Genomic DNA, 20,543 nt, shown 5'->3' on the forward strand with positions numbered 1-20,543 from the left:
CACCCGGGTAACAATGGCCGGGAGGTTACGAGGGACCCCGAGCCTGTCATCGGGGGTGACAATGGCGCTCCCGATGCGGTGTCAACGATGATGCCAAGCCGCGGCGGAGCGTCCCAACCTCGCTTACGTGCGCAGCGCCCCGCCCGCCTTCCTCCCCATCTTGTTCTGCACGCCCACCACACGCCGTGCTGCCACTCCTTCTTTCTGCCTCATTCTCTCGTTCAACATGGTCTACTTCACCGCCGTTACCGCCTCGCTCTTGTTGAGCACTCTCGTCTCCGCGCAGTCGGACGACAGCGCGCTCGGGATTGCGGCCATCAAGGCGCACTTCAGCAACGCCGGCCTCGTCCCCGCCCTCCTGGAGACGTTCGAGCCGCAGGGCACGCTCACGTTGAACTTCGATGGTAGGCGGGATGATTAAAATTCGATGAAAGGCACACTGATCGCCTCGCAGGCGTTGGCGACATCCAGCCCGGCCAGGCGCTGAGCAAGGATCGTGAGTACCCCGAATCCCGACGATTTACCCCAGAGCAAGTTGCTAAACCAACACAGAGGTCGCCAGCGCGCCCACCTTGACCGTCGCAACCTCCAACTCGTCCGCCACGTCCGGCAGCTTTACCGTGGCGATGGTCGACGCTGACATCGTCGGCGCGGACGACTCGCAGGTTACCCGCCACTGGCTCGTGAACAGCGACACCATCCAGGACAACAAGGTTGACCACTCGTCCGCCAACACGATCACCGACTACGCTGGCCCTGGTCCCGCGGAGGGCTCTGGCGCTCATCGGTAGGTTGTCGCTACATGGCACCAACCAGCGCTAATCTCGCTATTCTAGTTACGTGGTGCTTGTGTACTCGCAGCCCGAGGACTTCTCGCCCCCGCAGGAGCTTTCCCAGCCCGGTGCGGCCGTCGAGAAGTACGACTTCAAGTCGTACGTGTCTGACAGCAAGCTTGGTGACCTTCTCGCTGTAAGTGCTAGACCCAGGGGTATACCAGAAGTCAGCTCAATCATCTGCAGGCCAACTACTTCACGGTCGAGGCGGGCACCTCTACGGTTACCGTCTCCGAGACGTCTGCTGTCGAGTCGAGCACGCTTTCTGCTGCGTCGTCGACAGGCTCCGGCTCCGGCTCTGACTCTGCTTCGGCTACTTCCACTGGTGAGGATGCCGCGAGCACCGACTCGAACGGCGCTGCTTCGTTCGCGACTAGCGGCGGTCTAGTGTCCATGGCAGTTTCTGGCCTTGTTGCCCTCGCCATGGCGTAAATGAAAGATCTGGTAGAGCACGGACTCTCGTACCGCGTATACTTATTGTAGTGTGCCCGCATAATTCAGTACACTGGTTTCGGACTTGCTTGAGCGTTTGTGAGCGTGCATGTTGAGAGACGAACAAGGGTTCGTGCCAAGTGAGCGACGGTCCAAGCGACGGCATGTTTTGTTTACTATTGTCCCTGGCGACCTAGAAGTGAGAATTAGGACTTCCATTGTGCATCCATACCCGGCCACTGCGCCGCTCCCTCCATCCACGAACGCGTTCCCGTCACCGTCCCACACGGCGACCAACGCACCATGGACAGCTTATTCGGCCGCAAGAAGGGCAGACCCCGCCAAGGGTCTGTAACTGGCGATCTCTCCGAACGCTCTGTCCCATACGACCGCCTGCCCTCCTCGCCCCGTGCCCCCGTGCCTGTCGCCAACACCACCCAGGGTATACGCAGCCAGATATCGGCGCCCATCACAAACCCCACCCTCACCGCCAATGGCACAGAGCTCAACAAGTTCAGCATGCAGCGCAACAGGGCCGAGCGCGAAAGGCTCTACGACAATGCCGGTGTGACGCGCCCAGGCTCGCCCTCGACATCGATATCCACTTCCGACTCGCACACCCTCTACTCTGAATCCATGTCCCCATCCGCATCGACAAGCAAACTCCAGAAGGGCGGGCAGACCCGTCGGCTACGCAGCAGCGAAGCGTCTTCGACGAGTTCCCCGCGCAGCCAGGTCATGTCCGATTTCGGGCACTTCCCGCCCTCCACGCCCGGCCAGTCCAACGCGACGCCGCGCCCCATGTCAGGCGCGACGAGCCGGTCGGGCAACCGCGACTCCAAGTACGCGCCGTCAATGATCACGTCCGACTCCCACCAGTCCCACCTCTCCCACTTCTACCATCGTCATGGCGATCGCGACGAGGACTTCCAGTTCCCCCGGCCAGAAAACGATGAGGAGATCGAGGTCATGTTCGAGAACGTGCGGCAGGCGCGCGGCCTGGGCGAGCTCCCTGGCATGTCGATCGACCGCAAGTGGATCATGGTGTACAGCGACGCGCAGATGCGCTGGAAGGAGAGCAAGAAGGAGGAAGAGCAAGTGCGCAAGCAGGACAATAATGGGCAACAGGGCCAGCAGCTATTGCCAGAAACGCCGGAGTGGTTTATCAAGAAGTTCTTGGATAGGACTATCACGGCAGACCAAGCGAGCGGGCTCCTGGTCTGCCTGCGCAATAAAGAGATTAGGTGCGTATTTGATGTATCCTCTAGAACTCTTTCTTGTTCTGACAGATGCTCAGCTGGTTCGAGCACTTTATTGAGCTACAAGGGACGTCGGTGCTTGGCCAAACCCTTGCACATATCAGTCGGAAGGGCGGCTCGCGGCGCGAAGCCGACATTCAGCTGGAGTACAAGGTGGTCATGGGATTGAAGCAGATCCTCAATAACCCAGTAAGTGTATCTCCGCCTACGCGCGCCATTGATGTTAAACAATCTACTAGGCTGCGACCCATGAAGCCCTTACCCACGCCCAAATCATCATCCAAATCGCGTCTTCCCTTAATTCTCCGCACCTTCCAACCCGCAAACTCGCCCTTGACCTTCTTACTTTCCTTGTTTACTGGAGTGACGGCGAACCGTTAGAACAAGTGGTCACTGCTCTCGAGACCCTGAGTACCTCAAATAACGAGGGAAGCGGCTGCTATGATTTCTGGTTCAAGTCCATGGAGCATTCGCTCAGCGGACGCGGCAAGATGGGCTCCCTTGTCGGCGCTAGCGAGGAGGTCCGGCGGACGAATGGTGTTGACAGCTCTTTGAACGACTACGCTGTAAGTAAAGTCCTGCAGCCGTTGCACACGAAACTGAATAGCTCCTCAGCTTTCCAATCTAGTGCTCGTCAATGGCATCATGCGCCAGACGGACGACCTCGATCTGCGGCTGCACCATCGGTCGCAGATGGAGTCTGCTGGTCTGCAGCGCATCCTCGAGCTTTGTCAGGACTTCGGCGTTCCTACCATCGAGAAGCAGATCCGCATCCTGAAGAACTGCATTGACGAGGATGAGGCAAAGCTGCGCGAACGTCTCGACCAGGAGATCCTCCGCGACCTCAACAACCCGAACGATGTCTTCAACGCCATCTTCAGCAAGACGCAGTCGAGCAAGGCTGGGCACTACTTCCTCTCCATCATGCAGCACTTGTTGCTCATCCGAGAGGAGGGTCCGCCCATGGTACATTATTACCAGCTCATCGACTCCGTCGTCACGGACGTAGTGCTCAACAAGAAGCTGGCTGGCGCGGAGCAGCGTCTGGGACATTCCGTCGACCGTATCATCTCGCAGTTCAACGAGGCCGACCGGTACCAGGTTATCGAGGAGGAGGCCGCAAGGGCACGCATGGATGCGACCCGCCTCCGCCTTGAGCGCGATACCCTCGCCGAGGAGATTGCGCAGGGCCAGGATGGCATGGTCGGTCGCCTGAAGGAGGCGCTCTCGCACATGGAGAACAAGCTCAACATGTCGCGCGAGACGACGGCGCGTCTTCAGGTGCAGAATGAGAACCAGCGCATCGCGTACGAGGAGCGCATCGCGCAGCTCGAGGCGCAGATTATGGAGCTGTTCCGTATGCTGAAGGAGGTCGGGAAGGACGTCGAGACGATCATCAACGATGCCGGACTCGTCAGCACTACCGGCGGCATGGATCGCAAGGCGCTCGTCGAGCAGCTCGAGCGTAACTGGCAGCGGACCAAGACCATCGGCATCCTGGAAGGCAGGGATAGCTTGCCTCCCAAACGCCGGAGGCGACCCGGCCAGCATGGCGACGACGACGAAAGCGACGAGGACGCGGACGCGACGCCAGGCAAGACAGGGTCGAAGAGAGGGAAGGGACGCAAGAAGGGCAAACGCGTCATGGAAACCCTGGATGAGAATGGCCGTGTCTCGCAGTTCATGGATGCGGACGATGACGATGCGGAGGAGCAAATTCAGCAGCAGCTTGCTGTTGGGGCCAAGATGGTGAGCCTGATTCCTTCATTTTAACCGCTTCAAACTGACACGGTACCTACAGTACTCTCCCTCGCTCTCGAACTCTCGAAGTATCCGTGGCTCTCCAAGGCGAACCGAAAGGCCGCCTCTCGGTCCTGGTCCCAACAGTCCGTTCAGTACAAACCAAAGACTGGGTCCAGATGGCGTGCCCAATGGGCAAAGGTCCTCTCCTCTCGCAGTACATGGCGACGAAGGTAGTGACGTGGATAGTTCGAACCGTTATACCGGGTCTACTACCGTTACAGACGATACCCAGCCAACGTCAGTTGGCTCTCAAGAGGATGGACAGGGGATCAAGGCATCTGCCCCTGGGTCGTTCGCGGACGAGTTGGCGAAGCGCATGCTGGCCAAGGGGCAAGCACCTCCAATCGACGATCCGAACTCGCCCTTCTCTTCTCAGAACGGGTCTGCTACTGGTGGACCTCCGCCCCCACCGCCTCCGCCGCCTCCACCGCCGCCTCCGCCCCCGCCCCCACCAGGACCAGGTGGGCGCATCAATGGGGTTGGTGGAGGTCCCGGTAGTCCGCCACCTCCCCCTCCGCCACCACCTCCTCCACCGCCTGGCTACAAAGCACCCATCCCTTCTGGCGGTCACGGTTCCAGCTTCCCCTCCCAAAGCAACATTTCCTCCGCTTCCGCTTCTGCGTACAGCTCGCCGCGCGCGTCCATGTACGGGCACCACCTCAACCCTTGGATGGCGCGGAAGGACATGCCAATTACGCCCAGCACGAAGATGAAGCAGTTGCAGTGGGACAAGCTGCCCCAGACGCAAGTCGGGAGCACGGTGTGGAATGCGGAGACGGCGGAGAAGGAGAACGAGATGTTAAAGAAGCTGCAATTGGACGGTGTGTGGATGCAGATGGAGGAGGATTTCAAGGCGAAGCAGCTTGTGATCAACTTGATGGGTATGTCTTGTGTGTATCATCCGATGCACCTCGTCTAACATCACTCTAGCCCGTCAGAAGCGTGCGGAACTCAAGAGTGTGCTCGATCCTCAGACCAAGAAGCGCGTCGGTACGTGTTGTCTACATACCATGCTTGCGCAGTCGCTAATATTGGTCGCAGAAATCCTCATCCAGCGTGTCAAGAAACTTGCCCCCGAAGAGATTGCACGCAAGATTCAGCAGTTCGACCAAGAAATGTGCACGCAACTCTTCCTCAGCGAGCTCAAGCCCGTCCTACCTTCACCCGAGCAAGTCGGCAAGCTCAACGTCTACCGCAACGCCGAGCCAGAAGAGCTTGCCGGTCTGCACCTCGCAGATCGTCTCATGGTCAAGCTCATTCAGATCGACCGCCTCGGTCCGCGTATCGAGGGCATGCTGTACAAGTGCACGTTCGACGAGAGTTGGGGACTGTTGCATGACGTACGTCGAAAGCGATTGAATGCCGAGACCTGGTTGACACTACTATAGGGCGCTCGGAAACTGCACGAAGCTGGAGAGGCTCTGCTCAATGCCCAGGCTTTCAAAGAGCTGCTCAGTGTAGGTCCAAACTTTGAAGGTCGCGCATCTCGCTGACACTTCACCAGCTCATCCTGCTCATCGGTAACTACATGAACGGGACAGGCAACAAGGGTGGTGCCTTCGGCTTCAGGGTCAGCAGTATCAACAAGGCAAGCCGGTCTTTTCCAGGCATGAGTTTACCCTGACCATGATTTCAGCTCGTCGACACCAAGTCCGTCAACAACACCACTCTTCTCCACTTCTTGGAGCGCACGGTCAACAAGCATTTCCCCGACATGGAGTCGTTCTTGGACGAGCTCGTGAAGCCTGCCGAGGCCTACCGCGTGAACCTGCAGGACATCCGCCGTGGTCTTTCTGAGCTCCGTGACGGCCTGAAGAGGATACGGCAGGAACTCAGCGACCACTTCACAGACCTCGAGCCGACTGAGCTGTACGGGCGGCAGATGTGGAGCTTCGTTGGCAAGGCCACAGACCAAGTTGCGGACCTTACGGACGAGGTTAACCTAGCCGACGCAACCTTCAATGAGGTTGTGAAGTTCTACGGTGAAGAGGACAAGAACATGTCTTCATCCGAGTTCTTCGGTGTCTTCAAGACCTTCGTTACGTCGTACAAGGTATGCATCTCGTCTTTAAGATGCGCATTCTGCTTACACAAATATGTAGAAATGCAAGGCGGACAATCAGACCATCGCCGAAGAGCGCGCCGCTGTGGAGAAGCGCCGGCAAGCAGTGGAGGAGTCCAAGGCGAACCGTGCCAAGGCGGCAGAGGCTGCTGGCGACAACGACGTGCTGGACACGTTGTTGGAGAAGCTGCGCAACGGCGACACCGTAGGACGGCGGTCACGACGCACGCGGCCGAGCGCCAGTACTCGGGCTGCACCACCACTTCCCCTCGACCTTACAGACCTCGACGAGTCCAGTGATGCAGCCAACATTGCTCGCGACATGTTGGCACAACTGGCGTCAGACGGCTTCCAGGCAGCAATACCTGCCTCGCCTACCGTTGCAGCTGTCGAGCGACGGCGAAGGCGACGTGCCGAGCGATCTGCAGCACGCAACGAGAGCGAGCCAATGTCGCCGACGAGCGAACTCGAGAATCTCCCGGAGGGATCTGAGTATCCTCTATCGGATGGGCCCGAGCACTCAAGATCACCTACAGAAGAGGTTCCCCCTGAATCATAGTCTCTCCTTTACCTCTTTTTCTTTCCTTCATGCTCCCTAATGACCACCCACCGATACCAGGATCACGATATATCAGTTATTATGTATCCGTATTTTCGCACTGCTCTCGGACCACGCACAGTTGCTCTACCTCAACGCCTAGCTGACCGTTCGCTATCTTCTGTGCCATGGAGTAATTCTAGCTGTAGATAGGTAGTTACAGCGTGCTGGAGATGAATATTATGTATTCCGCAGGGATGGCGTCACAGCCAGACGCGTCGGAAATTTACTTGCCCTCTTCGTTCATGACCATGTCCCCGGCGGCGACGGTGGCGGCAACCATCTCGACACTCTATCGTGTCCTGTGCTATGCGTTCCTCAGAGTGATCCCCTCGCCGGTGCTCTTCTACCTCATCAGCGTATTCTATCCACTCCACTTAGCAACATGGGTCCTCCTCTCCCCCCAGCAGGTGCGTTCCCCCACGCGTTCCCCCTCCCCCCTCCCTCTAACGTCCCCCAGCTCGCAAAGCCGCACGACCACAATGCCTTCAAGTCGGTTGCTCTGTCCATCCCGACGCGTTTACGACCTTCACGCATCATCAACCTCACGATTAATGCCTTGCTGCTGCTGTGTGTCGGCGACATGGTTGCCTCGCCTGTGATCGACCCCGCTACGGAGGTTGCCTTTGCACGCACGGGAGCCGTGTATGAAGATGGCGCGAACATCGCCGTTCGCTACCCCCAGGAGAACGCGACGGAGGGCGCGGTACGCGTGCTCTGGCGCAAGACCGACGACGAGCAGTCCCCTGCCTGGATCAAGGGTCCCCTCGTGCACGTCACTGCAGAGTCCGACTGGGTAGGCCACGCAAGTATCTTTGGCTTGCAGGAATCGACCCAGTATGAGTGTACGTCGTCTACTGGTTCATTCCGCTCATGACATTGACTTAGCTCCAGACATCCTGTCGACTCCTGAGACGGAAGTCCTTCCTGTCCCCGAGCGTCCCATCACCTTCCGCACCTTCCCCAACCCGCGCACTAAGGGCTCCAACTTCCGCTTCATCTCGACGTCATGTCATTTGCCCAACTTCCCCTACGTCCCCGGCGAGAGGAATACGTTGAGGGGATGGGACTACCTGGCGGACTACCTTAGTAACCAGGTCAAGGAAGCAGCGACACCTCTTGTGGAGTTTGCACTCTTCCTTGGCGACTTCATCTACGCAGACGTCCCGCACTACTGGGGTGACGACAAGGAAGCGTACCGCCGCCTGTATCGCCGCGTCTACAAGAGCAAGAGTTTCCGGAGGGTATACGAGCAATTGCGTGCGTATCTGTTGCAACAATCCGTACTTCCGTTCTGACCATCCTTTAGCCATATTCCACACTTACGACGATCACGAAGTGGGTGTGACTTGCACGTCCGATTGACCCATGCAGCTCACTTCAGTGCAGATTAAGAACAACTTTGCTGGCCTCGACGACCCTACGACTGCTCCGTACCCCAATGCATCGAGTGCTTTCGACATTTACAATGCTCAGGCCAACTACCCTGCGCGAGCCACCGGCCAATACTACTACACCTTCAACTACGACGATGCAGCCTTCTTCGTACTCGACACTCGTCGCTACCGTGACGGACTCGACGTGCCTCTCGAGGAGCGTACCATGCTTGGCGCAAAGCAGCTTGCTGCCCTTAGGTCATGGATACAGAGTGTAAGCTCACGCGTGCCCTCCCTAATCATCCTCCACTGACGACATATTATAGACCAAATCCACCGCCACCTTCAAGTTCATCGTTTCATCCGTCCCCTTCACCTCCCTCTGGGGCCACGACGCCCAGACAGACTGCTGGCCCGGCTTCCCCACCGAGCGTGCCGCCCTCTTCGAGCTCTTCCACTCCGTCCCCAATGTCGTCATCCTCTCCGGCGACCGCCACGAGTTCGCGCACATCGAGTACACCGGCGGTCAAGGGCAGCATACCTTCCACGAAGTCTCAGCAAGCCCTATGAACATGTTCTACATTCCGCTGTACCATACCCTTAAGTCACAGAGCGAGGAGACGGTGGCTGTCTCTGTGGTTCGGGACGGCGTGAATGGAACGGATATCGTTGATGAGGTGGTGCCGAAGGAGCGGGTGTTGAAGTACATCCCGGAAGGGAACCAGAAATGGTGTGCATTTTTTGCGGATCTCTCTCCTAGGCCTTTACTGACAGGCACCACAGGGCGACGTTCGAGGTTGACACTCGGGACCCACATTATCCAACAGTGCAGATCGAGGCCTTCATTGGCGGTGTTCCCTCCTACCAGTCCGTCTCCTCCATTGCAGTCCCATACCTCATCTGACGACTAACAGCTATCAACTCAATGGCACCGCCGTCAACCTACGTCGTGGCTTCAGCGCCATCGGCGAGCAGTTTGACATCTCCAAGTTCTTCTCGAACCTGTTCAAGGCGCGCTAAAGCGGTGGAATACCCTCGTAGAAAAAGACGTTTCTGTACGATGACTGTGTTTGGTGCGTCGGACGGTCGAGCATCTAGGATATACCAAGAATGTATAGCATACATGTAGGACTCGTTGGCTTAGCGAACCGCACGCTGTAAGTAGATGCTTTGCTAGCCTGCGGGTAATGTACGAGACCGTGTAGTCAATGCTTGCGTATTGTTGCGTGTTGTAGTCAGTGATTTTGTTTGGTACACGGTCTACTACTTATGTAGAGGTACGAAGCCTTGCGATACCTATGAGTCCACTTGCGAGAATCGTTTCTGGACCTCGCGATAGTGTTCCATCTCGGCCTGGCTGACACTGGGAACGAGGTTCCTGAGGGCGACCTCGAAGTCCTCGGAGCGCACGAGCACTTCGATCTCCTTCGGTGAAGCCAGTTCCGCGAGGTAGTACTGCGGCGTCAGCGGGTAGGGGTGGTCGGGTAGCGGTCCCTTCTGGTTGAGCGATGCTGAAGCAGGGGTAAGACGACTACAATAAAATAGACAGCAAGCTTCATACCTATGACTTCCTCTAACTCTTCCGCTTTTCGCGACATAGCATTGAGCATCGCATCCGAGCATAGAGCGTAGAAGTCCGCGCCCGTGTAGTTGAATGGACACTTCTCTGCGATAGCACGCAAATCTAGCGTCGAGTCCAGCTTGAACTTGCGCGTGAGGGCTTCCAGTATACGCAGCTGCGCCTCGTGCGTATCGCTCACGCCAAGGTACAACATCCGGTCGAACCTACACTCAGTTAGCTAACACTCTTATCTAACGACCCACCACTCACCTCCCAGGCCTCAACAAAGCGGGATCCAACAGATCAGGCCGATTCGTCGCCCCAATCACGAACACATCCGCCCCTCCACCCGCCATCCCATCCAGCTCCGCCAACAGCTGGCTCACAATCCTATCCATCACACCGCCCGAGTCGCCATGGTTGCCCCTCTTCGGCGCAATGGAGTCCAGCTCGTCAAAGAACACCACGCACGGCCGCGCGTCGCGTGCGCGCTGGAAGACGCGGCGGACATTGGCCTCTGACTCGCCGATGTACATGTTGAGCAGCTCGGGGCCTTTGACAGAGAAGAAGTTGAGGGAGCAGGAGGTGGCGACGGCTTTGGCGAGGAGTGTTTTGCCTGTGCCGGGTGGGCCGTAGAGGAGGATACCTGAGATATGTTAACCTTATGTCCCTATGAATATAGGAAAAGTCACACCAGACCGCTGCTTCATCCCACTCGCAAACAACTCCGGGTGGTCCAGCGGAAGCTGGATGGTGTCCAAAATATCCGCCTTCACATCCGCCAATCCCCCAACGTCGTCCCATGTCACATTCGGGATCTTCGGTGCGCCGACCTTCGTCGAGTACGACGCACGCACTTTGTTCAGTGCAAGGTCGAAGTCCTGAGCCGTCAAGGAAATGCCAGAAGCTATGAGGCTGGGAGCATCCGCTCCGCTGTTGCAAATGTCAGGCTACGGGTTCATTGCAAAGCAGAAAGACTCACGTTGCCCCCATTGTCCTACCAACAGCGGCAGCCTTCGCATGCCTAACAAGATCCACCAAATTTGCGGCTACCAATGCAGCCGTCTGCTGTGCCAGATGGGCAATCGACACATCTGGAGAGATGGGGAGGTCACTGGTTAGGACCTCCAGCATAGCGAGGCGGGTAGCTTCGTCTGGAGCCTGAGCGATGACTTTGTCAGATGAATAGTCGATGCTTCAAGGGAATGACGACTCTACCTCAAAAGCAATCTCATGCTTGAAACAAGACAGCACGCCCATTGGCACCTGCCCGGCCTCGCTCGTCGTCCCTACCACCACGACCGGATACTCCGTCACGCGCCACGCCTGGTGCGCCTCTGCCATGCACTCGCGCAGGACGTTCACGATGGCAGGCTCTGCAGACTCTCATAAGCATTGAGCAAGGTTAATACCCTTCACGCGTGCACCTTTCCCACTCTCCTGCACCTGCGCATTCTGCGCCAGTGCATCCACATGCCTCAGCAGCAGCACGCACGGCGAGCACTCCGCCGCTTGCGCGAATCTGGCCCTCATTATCCCCTGCGTCTGCGCGTCGTTGTCACCGAGGAGGTCGTAGCAATTGACCTGGAAAAATATAATATCAGCAATGTGCTTCATGTTACCGTGTATACAACAGAACGATCGTAAGGCCTACTCACCTCCATCAAATGCATACCCATCCTCTGCGCAATCCAGCTGACCGTCGTTTGCTTGCCGCAGCCTCTCGAGCCTTTCAGCAAGATCGAAAGGTTCAGGTCCAGGTCGACAGCCCGCCTCGAATGTATGACCGAGACCACGTCGAGCAGCTGCCCATAAGGACTTGCAGGCGAAGTCAGCGGAGAATCCCCTCCCTCGACGGAGCGCGGAAGGGCTGGGCGCTGACCAGACTCTGCATTCGAATGTTGAACACCCATGCTGAAGCACCAGACCCACACCCACTCACCACTCAACACATAGCCCTCCACCGCCGGCACATACGCATGATCCACCCCCGACTGCACCATCCTCGTCACTCCAGGGTCAATCCAGCAGCCCAGCTCTCCATACGTTGCCGCCGCATATACGTCCTGCGCCCCTGCGCCCGACTGCACCGCGCCCGGCACCGCATCGTGCTCCACGTTCGTGATCACAAAGAATACGATGGCATTGCCGGAGTTCGCTATCCTACATACAGAAGTTGGCCATAAATACGACATCCGCATATGCAACGATGAGCGGACCGACCTCTCATCTGCGACACCCTCGAGCTCTTCCTCGCTGTCCTGTTGCGTGCGCGCCGCGTTCGTATCGATCGCCAACGCAATCATGTCTCCCTTCTTCACCAGCCGCTTGCGTTCTTCGAAGTACTGCTTCAGCTTGCCAAGGTACTGCGACTGGTACTGCTTGTTGATGGAGATCGGGGAGCCCACGCGCGAGATTGTCACCGAGCGCGCTGTCGGGATGGGTGGGTGGGATGGACCGAATGGCGACGAAAGGAGAGTTAGCTGAGAGTCAGAGGTCCGTACACCGGCATTGTGAAGTAGAACAGGTGATGCGTGGGCTTCACTGCTATGCAAAGGTTTGTTAGCGTATTCCAGCAGTGTTTGCCCATTGAAAAGACGCACCCGTTCGGAGACATCGCTTCATGACTGGTAATCTTGACTAGCCGCTTCCCACCGGCTGCCTGAGTGATCCCCTGTCAGATGCGTAAGTACCTTCGAAGTCCAGCGAATCATATAGCTATACCCAGTCGCCATTGAGGACACCAACGCGTCCGAGGTCCGAAGTGCGAACGTATATCGTAACATCATCATCTTCTGAGGCAGGCGCGTCGAGAGGTACCGCAGTAAAGACCGAGTTGTGATGGAGAAAGCCGTTCGAATTTAAGGTAACGTCATTGACACCTGCAGACGCAGAGCTTTGTGAAGCCGAGATTGTGTTTCCCAAGAAAGCCTCGTCGATCTCGAAACCATCATCCTCGTCTTCGAAGTTTGCGCCGTGATTCGTCGGCTCATCCAAGTCTGCCTCATCTGGCTGCAGAACGACTAGACGTGTTTGCCCCTTGACAGCGCGTCCTTGGAGTACAGGCTCCATCATTTCTACACGATAGCGGAGAGGCGTAGGTGAGGACTCAGATGCATTTCCGTTCATCCCCAACGCTGCATGCGGGAAGGTCAGGACAGAACCTTGCCGCAGGATGATGTTCTCGCTGAAGATGGTGGAGTCCAGGAAAGCATCGGAGGAGGTTGCCAGATGTGCGTGTTCAGATAGAGGGGAGATGACGGCTTCCTTGAGGGTAATTGGCTGTCCTAAGGTCAAAGTGACATGAGAGGTGGCGCGGAAGAGATGGATGTGCGCTGGAGGTATGAGGACTCGGTCTGCCTGGAGTAGAAAGTCAGTGGCAGTTAATCAAGATGAGTCGTGCACATACTTCTTGATCTAATTGTGCCCTACATACGAGGCTGTTTGAAGAGTGGGAGCGTCGAGAAGGAGCTGCGACCACGAATCGCGAAGAGCTGTCGTCCTGAGGCCAGAGCGCAGACCAGATGTTGACGGGAGCAAGTACCACATCATCAACGCTGTCCGCAGCGACCTCAAAGGGCGCCTCAATCCCAGTACTCTCCCCGTCGAGCATGATGGACGAAAGCAAGAAGCAGGACGCGCTCAAGATGCGCGCGCTTCCCCGGACTCGGCAGTCGGCGCGAGTTGCCGGCGCGCGTGATTGTGATTGATCGGAAGGCGATACCAAACAGGGCACAACGCCGGCTTAGCCTCCGAGCCCGATTGCTTTTTTCGCCACTCCGCCAATAATCCATATTTCCCCATCATCAAAACATGTCCTTCAGAGGCGGACGCGGTGGCGGGCGAGGGGGCGGCGGCTTCCGCGGCGGAGGGCGCGGGGGCTTCCAACAGCGCGACTTTGGCCCCCCAGATCAAGTACTCGGTGCGTTCCCCTCTCCTCGATCGTGCATACCGTGCACCTTAAGCTAACAATTGCTCACAGAAATGGGCTCCTTCCTGCACGCCGTCGAAGACGAGATGCTATGCTCATCCCTCATGCCGGACAAGGTCCCCTACTTCAACGCCCCCATCTACCTCCAAAACAAGTCCGTCATCGGCAAGGTCGACGAGATCCTCGGCCCCATAAACGAGGTCTACTTCTCCGTCAAGATGGGCGAGGGCATGGTCGCCAGCAGCTTCAAGAAGGGGGACAAGGTCTACATCGGCGGCGACAAGCTGCTTCCCATCGACCGCTTCCTTCCTAAACCTAAAGCAGCAGGCGGTACGTGCACTTATCCTTCTTCACCCACAAGGATGCTAATTCTCTCGCGATCACTCCAGGCGTCAGTGCGTATACATCCATGACACCTCCAATCCACACATCTAATACCACACAGAAAAGCGCGGTGCAGGACGAGGTGGTCCAGGCGGCCGGGGCGGCGGACGTGGTGCACCCCGCGGTGGAGGATTCCAATCGCGCGGCCGGGGAGGCCCCCGCGGCGGTGGTCGCGGCGGCTTCGGTGGTGGAGGTGGATATGGTGGTGGCGGCGACCGTGGCTGGGGCGGAGGCGCATCAAGAGGGCGCGGTGGCGGGCGCGGAGCACCCCGCGGTCGGGGTGGATTCCGAGGGTCATAGTCTGCAGAGATGGAAAATGTTCCCGGTCCCGTCTTCGCTTCCCCTGTTGCCGAGCAGTGCGCGTCGGCAGCACACATGTACACCCGCACACCCTCTTGTACTCCCTGTACACTTGCGAACTCTTCTGTACACCAGCAGCATCCTCCCTATACACGCGCAGCGCGCACCTCACATCCTCCCCGCCTGCCGCATATCGGCTTCCACCATCACCTCGCGCGCGATGCGTTCTTGTTGTGTACTCAGCGACTGTTGTAGGGATGTCGCATCAGCCCGGTGTATAGAATGTTGTACGAAAGCAATGAACGCACCTGCACAACCTCCCGATTGAGTGCAGACGTCTCCGTAAAGACCTCCTCGATCTGCTCGAAGATGGCTTCAGCATCTGTGTAAAACCCATCAGCTCCTCTGCTTTCCCTCTCCCCTCACTCCCTCCCTTCAACCCATGTACCGTGCACTCACCCGCCATATCCTCCACCTCCATCTCCCCATCCTCCTCCACTCTCCCCGCCGGCGCCGCGTCCACCGCCAGCCGCTCCTGCACTAGCTCCCTCATCTTCTCCTCTATTTCTTGCGGCTGCGTCTTGCTCTGGTGCGCGAGCTGCTTGTGCCAGTCGAGGTTTGTCGCGTTGAGGGACCAGATCTTGCGGTCGAGGGCCTCGTCGAAGGGTTCGGTGTCTAGATGGGTTGACTTGTCAGTGTGCACTCGAGAGGCACCAGTCCGGTTAGGGCTATACAGGATGGGTGGGGAAAGGAGAGGAACAGGAATGATGGGCGGTGGCGCGTGCACTGACGTCGCGACGCGTCCCGTAGAGACGCGTCTATGTCAAAATGGTGGGGAACAGCAGCTTGAAAGAATACGGCATGTCGAGAAATTAAGGGCTCGTCGTTTTGTAAGGAGCGGGAATGTTGAAGCGGCAGCGACGCGTCGAGGACGTGGTGGCGCGCACAGGCATCAAACACGCACCAAGATCCTCCTCATTCACCGTGTCCATCTCCTGCCCATTGACGCGTACATTCGCCTTCATCGCTGTGATCATGCCCTCCACATACTGCAAAACGCGTTGAGCGAGATATTCCAGGGAAACACGGAACACGCACACTGTCCAACGCCTTCCGTGCCGCCTCTTGCTCCTTCTTCGTAGCGCGACTCCCCGCCACACTCGCCTCGAAGCACTTACTCATCGCCGCTCTCAAGTTCTCCTTGATCTGCCGCCACTCATGCACCGTGCTGATCGTGATGCGTTCCCCAGAGTCCATGGTGATGATAGCAAAAGGCAAGTAAAGTAGAGTACAAAGGCGATCATAAATTACAGCAACATCAAAGCGTCTAAACATCACATAGCTATTGTCCTATGCTGATGTCCGCTGCTTCTTCACCACCTTGATCCCCGCCAGCTTGTTCGTCTTCTTCTTCGCCCCCATCGCCGCCGTCGACGTCTTGATCAGCGTCTTCGCCGACTCCGGGAGCAAACTGTGCAAGTCCGGCTCGACGTCGTCCGCCGCCTTGCGCTTCACGGTCACCACCTTCGGCTCCTCCGCCCCTCCCGCCGCGCTCGACCCACTCCCCGACGGCCCCGGCCCCGCGCGCACCTTCGCAAACACCTCCTGCACAATCTTCTCGTCCTCCTCCTCCAACCGCTTGCGCTCCTGATCCTCCTCGTCTTCGATCTCCTCCATCTCAATCTTCGCGAGCAAGTCCACCGACTGCCCCATGCGCTCGTTCCGCGCATTCCGCGCGCGGATGTCCTGCAGCGCGTCGAGGATCTCCATCTCCCGCTTCGAGTCCACCGTGCGGTTCTCGAGCGCCTTCATCGGGTTGTTCTCCTCCTCTTCCAGTCTTGCCAGCCGATCCTCCTCCTCGACCTCCTTCTCCTCACGCCAGGGCTCGAAATTCCTCGACGCGCCGTGCTCCGCCGCATAGTCCGTGTTCTTTGGGTCTGTCTTGAACGTGATCTCCGCCGAACACAGCGTACTGTTCACCCGTTACTAATCCGGTCGCACAGAGGGGGAGCAGCAGGACGCACCATTTGATGTAGAACCTAAAGATCTTAATCCCATAATAGTCCTCCCCCTGCACTGTCTCCTTGCGCGCATTGAACTTCTTTCCCTTGTAGATATACTCGCCGCACGTATTGCAGCGCATAGAAAACGGGGCCATGAGACGGACGACCTGCTGCGAGTTCTTCGTCCCCTTGCGCCGCGGAATAAGATCCGGGTCGAAGTCGGGCGGGAAGTATTTGTTCAGGACTGAATGAGGCGTAAGTCGAGCGTGTAGGAACAAGGGGAGCACTGCACGCACCTTTGCGCTCGGACATGGTGGCGGTTGGCGGTCAAGGGAGCGCTGGTCGGTAAGACGGACCGAGGCGATCATTAGACGTCGTGCACGTGGCACGCCTTTTCTGGACCCACAACTTCTTGACCGCGGCTCTCACTTCGTTATCGTCTCGCGCTGTGAATGCGCTGTTCAAGAGATTGATTCACGACATTCAAGGAACAATGGGTACATTCTCGGCTACTTCCTTTCTAGTAAATATATCTACAGACCCCGCCATTTCAACCTCTCCTTCACCTCCACTTCCGTCTGCGATAACAAATCCTCCGAGCTAAACCCAACATGTACTCCATATTTCCCTGGCGTCACCACCCACGCATCCTCTCTTTCATCCCAATGCGCCACCGCGTATTTATCCAGCCTGATCTGCACAGCCTGCGTCTCACCTGGTTTGATGTCCTTCACCTTCGCAAAGCCCCGCAGTTGGTATTCCGGCTGCGCAATGCCAAGGTCAGGGTACGAGACGTAGACCTGCACGACCTGAGAGCCCGCGACGAGTCCGTCGTTCTTGACCTTGACGGATACCGTAGCCGCCGGGCCGTTCGCAACCTTGACGTCCAGATCTGACAAGGAGAAGGTCGTGTACGACAGCCCGAACCTGCAAGAAAAGTCCCTCGTCAGCACCATCCCCTCTCCGCGCCCATGGTTGTCACTCACCCGAACGGAAACAGCGGCTTCACCCCATGCGTCTGATAATGCTTGTATCCCACAAACACGTCCTCGCGGTAGTATATCTTCCCCCTCTCGCTTCCCAGGTGCGGATACGCCGGGATATCCTGCTTCTTCACCGGAAGAGTGATGGGGAGCTTGCCCGCTGGATTGATCTTGCCGGACAGGACGTCCGCGATGGCGTTCCCGACTTCGTTGCCCAGATACCAGGTCTGGAGGACGCCGGCGACGGAGTCAATCCAGGGCATAGAGACGGCGGAGCCCTGCGGTGATGTTGTCAATGAGTTCTTCTGCGGCACACTAGAAGAGCAGACTTACCGCCTGGATGCAAACAATCGTCTTCGGGTTTGCCTCTGCCAACCTCGCAATCGTCTCGTCTTGGCGGCCAGGCATCGACAACGTGGGCCTATCGAAGCCCTCGCTCTCCCATTCTGGCGTCAGTCCGCCCACGAAGATCACCACATCCGACTCCTTTGCCAGGGCAGCGGCGTCCTCGATAGCCTTGTCAGGGTCAATCTTCTCCGCACCGCCCAGTCTCTGTCGGCCATCAACGTTCACAGGCGGTTTCGCAGACCCCTGTGGCTACGACTCACCACTCCCCTCATCAACGCCGGCTGAGCATTCCTCCTCTCGTCATTTGAATCCTGGTCGGGCGGAGGCGTGTTCGTGTACTCGATATTGAGGCGCACAGGCTTGCCAGCTTCCAAGTCAACGACGGCCTTTTCTTCAATGGTTCCCTGTCCATAGAAGAAATCTCCTGGCGTCTGCTTCGTCCAGTTGTCGATCGTCAGCTTGCCGTCGATCCAGAGCTTCGCGCGTCCTTGGCATGAAGTCAGCAAGGAGCGAACGAAGAAAAAGCGAGGTTTATACCAGCGACAGTCAGCCCAAGCTCGAAAGGCCCCGAGCGCGGCACAGTAAGGTCGCCTTCGACCTTAATCGTCCACGTCGGCGTGATGCCCGGCAGGATAAAGTCATTCAACTTCAGACGAGTGTCCTTGAGAATGTAGGTCGCCAGTGGCTCCGTCGGATTGCCGTTCTCGTCGTGCTTGTAGAACGTAGCCTTCCAACCCGGCTCGCCCTCAGGCGTCTTCAGCTTGTCCTCCAGGGTCGGCAGATATTTGTGCGCTAGCAAATGCATAAGTTCAGTCTGATTTTTTCCACGACGGTGTGAGCGCAAACTCACCATAACACCCAACATGATACGAAATCTCGTACCCATCCCCAAGCGCCGCCTTCAGGCCCTCATATGGCGTCACCACATAACTCGGCGCCAACGCCGCCGACCCGCCCCCCGAAATCACCCTCCCATGCACATTCGGGCCCACCATCGCGATCTTCTTCACCTTGTTCGTCAACGGCAGCACCCCGCCCTCATTCTTCAACAGCACGATGCTTTCACCCGCCACCCGTCGCCCGAACGCGTGCATCTCGGGCGTGTCCCGCGTCCCCTCATTGCCGTCCCCGTACACAATCTCTGGGTTCCGCTTCGCCTGCCGCTGGATGAAGGTGAGCATGTTTGTAACGCGCTCGTCGAGTGTAGAGGCCAGCAGCTTCTGGCAGGACATAGTGTGCAGCATGAGTAGGAGCGTGCGCCAGCGGGGAGGACCAGGCATCTCGAGCTCGAGGCCGGCGTTGAGGGGTTGGTCGGTTCCGTATGTACCGTACCTGGAGAAGGTTGAGGTTGTCTGTGATCAGAGGATAGGAAACACACGGACCAGTCACTCATGACGATGCCGTCGAACCCCCAGTCGTCGCGTAGAATACCTTGCAGTAACTCGCGACTTTCCGAGCAATGCACTCCATTGATGCGCCCATAGCTGGAAAATATAGTATGGGGTGTTTTGTAGGTACCGAGAGGGCATTACTCACGATGTCATGTACGCCCATGGCTTAGCATGAATTTGGGCCAGCATGAAGCTACATAATGTTTAGTTGTCACGATTGACGAGCGAATTGTCAGGCGCTTACGGGTAAAGGTAGATCTCCCGCAGAGCACGATTGCTCATCACAGACTCAGCCGCAGTGCGCTCGTCCTCTTGGTCATTGCCAACGAAGTGCTTGATGGCTAATGTGCTCAAGTCAGCCTCGTATGACATCTAATGGGTCAACACACTCACTTGCAGCGACGCCTTTGGATTGAAGCCCATTCACATACGCAGCAGCTAGCGTTCCTGAGGGTCGCAGTATTAGGTCAATTCCAAGGCGAAGCTCGCTATCACGAACCCGACAGATGTGGATCCTCCGAAAAAGACTCGAACGAACGTCCGCCAAGGGGGTTGCGCTGGATGTTGCACGTCGGCGCAAGGAGGACTACAGAGGACTTGATCTTCGCTTCTTCCGCCAGAAACTCGCCAACCTCGTGAACGAGGTCCGGGTCAAAGGTGGCTGCAAGGGCCGTCGCGCACTACGGAGATTATAGAGATGTGCGCAGGTGGAACACGAGACGTACAGGTAGACATTGGGCAGGAGTAGCCAGGAAATGCGACGAACCGCGGACGCCCTGAAGTCGAGTTCAGCTAGAGGTACGAAAGCAAACCCAGAGGGATCACATTAGGACCATCGCTCATACGGATGGCAGGGATCTCCAGACGCTCGACAGCAGACGTATTCCACCAGTTCGGCCCAGCAAGCAGCGAGACTTTCTCATCGACCCTCAGTTTCTTCACCAGGTCAGAAATCGACGCATCGAGGAAAGAGCGAGAGACGGGCATCGTCGCAGGTCAACAGGACGCCCTCGACGGCTTTCAGTCGCCTTTATGGCCCGGGTAAACCTCGGGTACCCGGAAAGATAAGAAGTGATGTCCAAAACCGACGTTCAAAGCTCAGGCCGGCGCGCTCTGGTCGGAGGTCACAGGTAGGTTGCATTTGGTCTGCTGAGCTCAAAAGCACGAGATGGTGGTTAGGAACAAGCAGAAGGTGGCGTTTCACGCCCAGACTGGGTCGGAAGATGGTCGGAGGGCGGTGGAAGTTGGTGGAACTGTCCAAGTTCGACTAGACCGGCAA

General features: G+C 57.5%; 8 protein-coding genes across 8 annotated transcripts; 4 read left to right on the plus strand and 4 right to left on the minus strand.

Moving 5' to 3' along the window:
* Window positions 1-86: 86 nt before the first annotated feature.
* SCHCODRAFT_02606754 (PEBP-like protein) lies at window positions 87-1,353 on the plus strand. Its single transcript, XM_003035859.2, has 5 exons — window positions 87-404; window positions 455-496; window positions 553-787; window positions 837-969; window positions 1,020-1,353. Exons 1-5 carry the CDS (start codon window positions 227-229, stop codon window positions 1,263-1,265), a joined length of 834 nt encoding a protein of 277 aa, XP_003035905.1. The 5' UTR covers window positions 87-226; the 3' UTR covers window positions 1,266-1,353.
* Window positions 1,354-1,474: 121 nt separating this feature from the next.
* On the plus strand, window positions 1,475-7,233 carry SCHCODRAFT_02562012 (uncharacterized protein). Its single transcript, XM_050343768.1, has 11 exons — window positions 1,475-2,509; window positions 2,563-2,713; window positions 2,764-3,090; window positions 3,140-4,273; window positions 4,326-5,208; window positions 5,258-5,317; window positions 5,369-5,667; window positions 5,716-5,784; window positions 5,832-5,915; window positions 5,964-6,380; window positions 6,430-7,233. The coding sequence occupies exons 1-11, from the start codon at window positions 1,569-1,571 to the stop codon at window positions 6,946-6,948; spliced, it is 4,884 nt and encodes a 1,627-aa protein (XP_050202937.1). The 5' UTR covers window positions 1,475-1,568; the 3' UTR covers window positions 6,949-7,233.
* A 337-nt stretch (window positions 7,234-7,570) lies between these two features.
* On the plus strand, window positions 7,571-9,383 carry SCHCODRAFT_02484277 (Metallo-dependent phosphatase; the record flags this gene model as incomplete). The annotated part of the gene is made up of 7 exons (XM_003035857.2): window positions 7,571-7,832; window positions 7,882-8,247; window positions 8,297-8,325; window positions 8,377-8,637; window positions 8,690-9,093; window positions 9,147-9,230; window positions 9,278-9,383. 7 exons carry the CDS (start codon window positions 7,571-7,573, stop codon window positions 9,381-9,383), a joined length of 1,512 nt encoding a protein of 503 aa, XP_003035903.1.
* A 276-nt stretch (window positions 9,384-9,659) lies between these two features.
* On the minus strand, window positions 9,660-13,537 carry SCHCODRAFT_02695288 (AAA-domain-containing protein; the record flags this gene model as incomplete). Its single annotated transcript, XM_050346875.1, has 13 exons — window positions 9,660-9,874; window positions 9,925-10,148; window positions 10,195-10,570; window positions 10,619-10,857; window positions 10,907-11,085; window positions 11,143-11,300; window positions 11,352-11,508; window positions 11,583-11,812; window positions 11,867-12,087; window positions 12,148-12,468; window positions 12,528-12,598; window positions 12,649-13,284; window positions 13,361-13,537. 13 exons carry the CDS (start codon window positions 13,535-13,537, stop codon window positions 9,660-9,662), a joined length of 3,204 nt encoding a protein of 1,067 aa, XP_050202938.1.
* Window positions 13,538-13,737: 200 nt separating this feature from the next.
* Window positions 13,738-14,268, plus strand: SCHCODRAFT_01086388 (Gar1-domain-containing protein; the record flags this gene model as incomplete). Its single annotated transcript, XM_003035856.2, has 2 exons — window positions 13,738-13,846; window positions 13,907-14,268. The coding sequence occupies 2 exons, from the start codon at window positions 13,738-13,740 to the stop codon at window positions 14,266-14,268; spliced, it is 471 nt and encodes a 156-aa protein (XP_003035902.2).
* Window positions 14,156-14,770, minus strand: SCHCODRAFT_02606763 (uncharacterized protein; the record flags this gene model as incomplete). Its single annotated transcript, XM_050344230.1, is given in 4 exon segments — window positions 14,156-14,185; window positions 14,245-14,250; window positions 14,301-14,631; window positions 14,645-14,770. A coding segment is annotated over 1 exon segment (237 nt), but the record flags the coding sequence as incomplete, so codon positions are not given.
* Window positions 14,301-16,882, minus strand: SCHCODRAFT_02525414 (DUF572-domain-containing protein). Its single transcript, XM_003035035.2, has 8 exons — window positions 16,839-16,882; window positions 16,564-16,786; window positions 15,917-16,511; window positions 15,638-15,745; window positions 15,504-15,588; window positions 14,999-15,214; window positions 14,848-14,921; window positions 14,301-14,785 (listed from the first exon to the last, which is right to left on the minus strand). The coding sequence occupies exons 1-8, from the start codon at window positions 16,852-16,854 to the stop codon at window positions 14,708-14,710; spliced, it is 1,395 nt and encodes a 464-aa protein (XP_003035081.1). The 5' UTR covers window positions 16,855-16,882; the 3' UTR covers window positions 14,301-14,707.
* Window positions 16,883-16,980: 98 nt separating this feature from the next.
* Window positions 16,981-20,309, minus strand: SCHCODRAFT_02606766 (glycoside hydrolase family 3 protein). Its single transcript, XM_050344231.1, has 13 exons — window positions 20,090-20,309; window positions 19,990-20,040; window positions 19,764-19,944; window positions 19,658-19,711; window positions 19,509-19,605; window positions 19,410-19,457; window positions 19,256-19,357; window positions 18,724-19,205; window positions 18,411-18,665; window positions 18,134-18,360; window positions 17,859-18,077; window positions 17,529-17,803; window positions 16,981-17,469 (listed from the first exon to the last, which is right to left on the minus strand). The coding sequence occupies exons 1-13, from the start codon at window positions 20,249-20,251 to the stop codon at window positions 17,076-17,078; spliced, it is 2,547 nt and encodes an 848-aa protein (XP_050202940.1). The 5' UTR covers window positions 20,252-20,309; the 3' UTR covers window positions 16,981-17,075.
* Between the last annotated feature and the right edge of the window lie 234 nt (window positions 20,310-20,543).

This window comes from Schizophyllum commune (genome assembly GCF_000143185.2).
Source record: "Schizophyllum commune H4-8 unplaced genomic scaffold SCHCOscaffold_1, whole genome shotgun sequence".
NCBI classification, from domain to species: Eukaryota; Fungi; Basidiomycota; class Agaricomycetes; order Agaricales; family Schizophyllaceae; genus Schizophyllum; species Schizophyllum commune.